The sequence below is a fragment of the Temnothorax americanus genome, unplaced genomic scaffold (genome assembly GCF_048541705.1).
Source record: "Temnothorax americanus isolate GAGA-0224 unplaced genomic scaffold, ASM4854170v1 Scaffold301, whole genome shotgun sequence".
NCBI classification, from domain to species: Eukaryota; Metazoa; Arthropoda; class Insecta; order Hymenoptera; family Formicidae; genus Temnothorax; species Temnothorax americanus.
This window is the reverse complement of record NW_027509445.1, coordinates 9,696-13,929: the sequence shown is the minus strand read 5'-3', so window position 1 is coordinate 13,929 and position 4,234 is coordinate 9,696. Positions and strand designations below refer to the sequence as shown.

Genomic DNA, 4,234 nt, shown 5'->3' with positions numbered 1-4,234 from the left:
CAGTGTCGCGCCTATCGCCATCTTGTCAGGTAGCACTCCGCGGCCATCTTCTCAGGCGGCGTTCCACGGCCCGTATCCAGAGTTCCGCGGCCAACGTCCATCGTCCAGCGCCATTATCTACATCCGTCAACAGCAAGGCTGATTTCCGTCGCACATCATCAGCCGCTCTTCATCCGGCGTCGTCCAACGAATCGGATACGCCACGAAGCACGCTACGAACCACGTCGCGATCCAGACTACTTGCGCGCGTTACCGACAGGTAAGGGTTATTGTTTGAGTGCATGTTATCGACCAGACTCGTTAATTAACCCGCGTGAAAATGGCAAGTGAACAAAACGTGATGGCTCTCCGAAAACGTCGCGCCACAATTAAAGCCTTGTGCACACGTACCGCCACATACGTTCACGCAGTAACTTCCGTCACACCTTCCGTGAGGGCTCAACTTACAGAGCGAAAGGCGAAATTGGAAGATTATTGGAGGGATTACGACGCGGTACAATCTGAGCTAGAATCTTTAGACGAAGGCGAGGCCAACGATCGAGCATGTTTTGAGGATAGTTACTACACGCTGTGCGGCAAAATAATAGAGATACTTAGTCCCTCGGAGTCTCCCACGCCAAGCCTCACCTCACCGTCGCCATTGGCTTCCGGTTTGTCTAACGCTTCCGATTCTAGAGCCAACATTCGATTACCAAAGCTAGATTTATCCAAGTTTACGGGCAAATATGAGGAGTGGTTTTCCTTTTTTGACGGTTTTCATTCCATTATTCACACCAACGCTTCAATCAGCAACGTTGAAAAATTGCAATACCTGCGTGGATGCCTTTCGGGCGAGGCGAGCGATGTTATAAGTTCTCTTGAAATATCAGAACTAAACTATGACGTAGCGTGGCGGTTGTTAAAGGATCGATACAACAACAAGCGAGTTATCATCCAAACGCATGTAAAAGCGATTATAGAACTTCCTCCAATGTCGAAGGAAATTGCAAGTGAGCTGCGCTCAATTTGAGACGGCGCAACTAAGCACATTCACGCCCTTCAGGCATTGAAACGCCCCATCACTTATTGGGACGATCTATTAACATGTATACTGAGTTCAAAACTGGATGCAGTCACATCCCGGGAGTGGCAAACGTCTTTGACAGGTACGGATCCTCCCACATTGAAACAATTACTCGATTTCATATCTCATAAATGTCAGGTCCTAGAGGCGACGGGCAAATCATCTATCGGAACCAATTCCAAGGCCAACTTTAAGCATCAATCTTCCTGTCATGCGGCCGTCAAGTACAAATGCAGCTATTGCAACGGTGAGCATTCTATCTATCGCTGCAAGAATTTTTTAGCTCTCCCGATTCCCCGTAGGATCGCCGAAGTACGCAAACGAAAGCTTTGCGGCAATTGCTTAAGATCTACATCGCATGCGGCTAATCAATGTGCGTCAGGCACTTGCAAAACGTGTGCTGCCAAACATAACTCTCTTCTTCACCTTTCGAGCAGCTCGGAACCCCGTGATTCAAGTTCCAGTAAAGAAAATGAAGTTGACGAATCAAAAACTTCTTCCGTGACAGTCACGCACGCGTCAAATCTTTCAAACAACAATCACATTATGCTATCTACAGCCGTCGCAAGCGTCAATAACAGTCAAGGCATACCAGTAGAGTGCCGCGTTTTATTAGACAGCGGCTCACAAGCTAATTTTATTTCTAGAAAATTGTTAAACATCCTAGGTTTAAAGCCTCAAAATCAAAGCGTATCCATTTCCGGAGTTAACGGATCAGTTACCAATTCGTCTCAAGTCGTAAATTTGAGAATTCATTCGCTGATTAATTCATATTACGCCGACATTAGTTGCATCGTGACAGATCAAGTTACAAATAAACTACCCGCGTACAACTTAAAGCGCGATAACTTCGACATTCCGCGAAATCTCAAGCTAGCCGATCCCAACTTCCATAAAGCCGCAGATATCGACATCTTACTCGGTGCCGAGTTCTTTTGGGAGTTAATGTGTGTCGGTCAGATCAAGGCTTTACACAAACATCCCACGTTACAGAAAACGCGGTTGGGCTGGATTCTGGCGGGTCGTTTAAATAACTCGTCGGCTTCAACTAAACGTGTCCAGGCGCTACACGCAATCGTGTCCAACGCGGAATTACATGAGCAATTAGGCCACTTTTGGCAGCAAGAAGAAGTCACAAACAAGTCAGTCTTTCTCAATGCCGAGGAATCTTATTGCGAACAACAATTTCTAAAAACCGTGTCCCGAACGCCACAAGGCCAATTCGTGGTACAGCTCCCGCTCAGGGAAAATATGGTTAATAGACTAGGGGATTCCAGGGAGGTCGCTTTGAAGCGATTGTTAAATCTCGAGAAACGCCTCAGTCGCGATCCACTTTTGAGGGAGCGATACGAACACTTCTTACGCGAATACGAGTCCATGAATCACATGATGGAAATAGACGTTCCTCCAAGTGAGGATTCAACTCCCTTTTACCTGCCCCATCATGGCGTATATAAAAATTCGGACAATTTAGCCAAACTCCGAGTTGTCTTTGACGCGTCCTGTAAGAGCAGTTCGGGTTTATCGCTTAACGACGTCTTAATTGTGGGGCCGGTCGTTCAACAAGACTTAGCTTCAATTTTAATGCGTTTCCGCACGTTTGCTTACGTTTTCACTGCCGACATAGTGAAAATGTACAGGCAAATATTAGTAGCACCGTCACAGACACATCTCCAAAGAATTTTATGGAGAGATAATGCGGACTCAAGCGTGAAAACATACGAGTTAATAACCGTCACTTACGGCACTTCTTCGGCCTCTTATTTGGCTACCAGATGCCTAAAACATTTGGCCGAACTATTCAGAACAGACTTCCCGGTGGGATCCAAGCATGTTGAACGTGATTTTTACGTCGACGACATTCTTACCGGGGCGGATACGATAGAAGATGCGAAGCGAATCCGGGACGAAATAGTGCAACTCTTACGCTTGGGAGCCTTTCAGTTTAGCAAGTGGGCCTCAAATTGTCCATTATTGTTAGAAAACGTGGATAACCCGCATCTCAACACGGTCGCTATAACTAACAGCACCGATTCGCGAATCTTAGGGATCCAGTGGGATCAGGCACGAGACGTCCTACAATTCTCATACAAAACCCAAGATTATTCAAGCATAGTAAACAAACGCGGTATACTCTCCGAAGTAGCCAAATTGTTCGACCCACTCGGCCTTCTCGGCCCGATGATCACTAGTGCTAAACTAATCCTTCAAGAGTTTTGGCAAGCAGGTGTCGAATGGGACGAGACAGTTCCTCAACATCTCCACTCTCGCTGGATGGCCTTCAAACAGGGCCTATCCAAGTTAAGTCAAATACAAGTCCACAGACGCGTTAAATTTGCAACAGACCCCCAGTCAGTTCAAATACACGGGTTTTGCGACGCAAGTCAGCGGGCCTACGGCGCCTGCTTTTACGTTCGCACCGGCGAAGGCGCAGGGAATTACCGTATCGAACTACTATGCTCCAAATCTCGAGTAGCTCCGTTAAAGACGATTACGCTATCCAAACTAGAATTGTGTGCGGCGGTACTTCTAGCGCAACTCTTAAATAAGATTTCCGAATCCTTCGAGTTATCAAGCAGTCAAATATTTTTGTGGTCCGACTCCACAATCGCCCTAAACTGGATAGCATCACCTTCACGCCAGTGGTCCGTATTCGTTTCAAACAGGGTTGGGGAAGTGCAACGCCTAACGAGTCCCGAAAGTTGGCGACACGTTCCTTCTCCCGACAACCCAGCCGACATCCTATCGCGCGGACTCGACCCCGGAGACCTACCAAGCGCAGCCCTGTGGTGGCGAGGCCCTGCGTTTCTACAACGCAATGAAGACCACTGGCCAAGTGGCAAGTTTCCCCACCAGGACGACCTTCCAGAAAGGCGAGCAACATCAGCCGCAGCCATCCTGCAGCCCTCAATAGTAGACGACTTACTAGCCGAATATTCCAGCCTATACAAAGTATTCCGTATACTAGCCCTTTGTATCAGAATGCACAAAAAATCACGTCCGGATAGCCTAACTACTTTTGTCTCTCCCAGCGAGATGTCGTACGCTCTAAAGATCGCTTGCAGAACGGTCCAAAGGCACGCCTTTGTTGAAGAATATCAAAGTCTAAGCAAGGGCACACCTATCAACGCATCTAGCAAACTCCTTACCATGTCTCCCTTCCTAGACGAG

The 4,234-nt window shown here is 47.4% G+C and overlaps 1 protein-coding gene across 1 annotated transcript; it reads left to right on the top strand.

The window, feature by feature from the left end:
* The first annotated feature begins 319 nt into the window (after nt 1–319).
* LOC143900848 (uncharacterized) lies at nt 320–3,977 on the top strand. Its single transcript, XM_077412592.1, has 4 exons — nt 320–989; nt 1,113–1,310; nt 1,623–3,730; nt 3,798–3,977. Exons 1-4 carry the CDS (start codon nt 320–322, stop codon nt 3,975–3,977), a joined length of 3,156 nt encoding a protein of 1,051 aa, XP_077268718.1.
* Nucleotides 3,978–4,234: the final 257 nt, after the last annotated feature.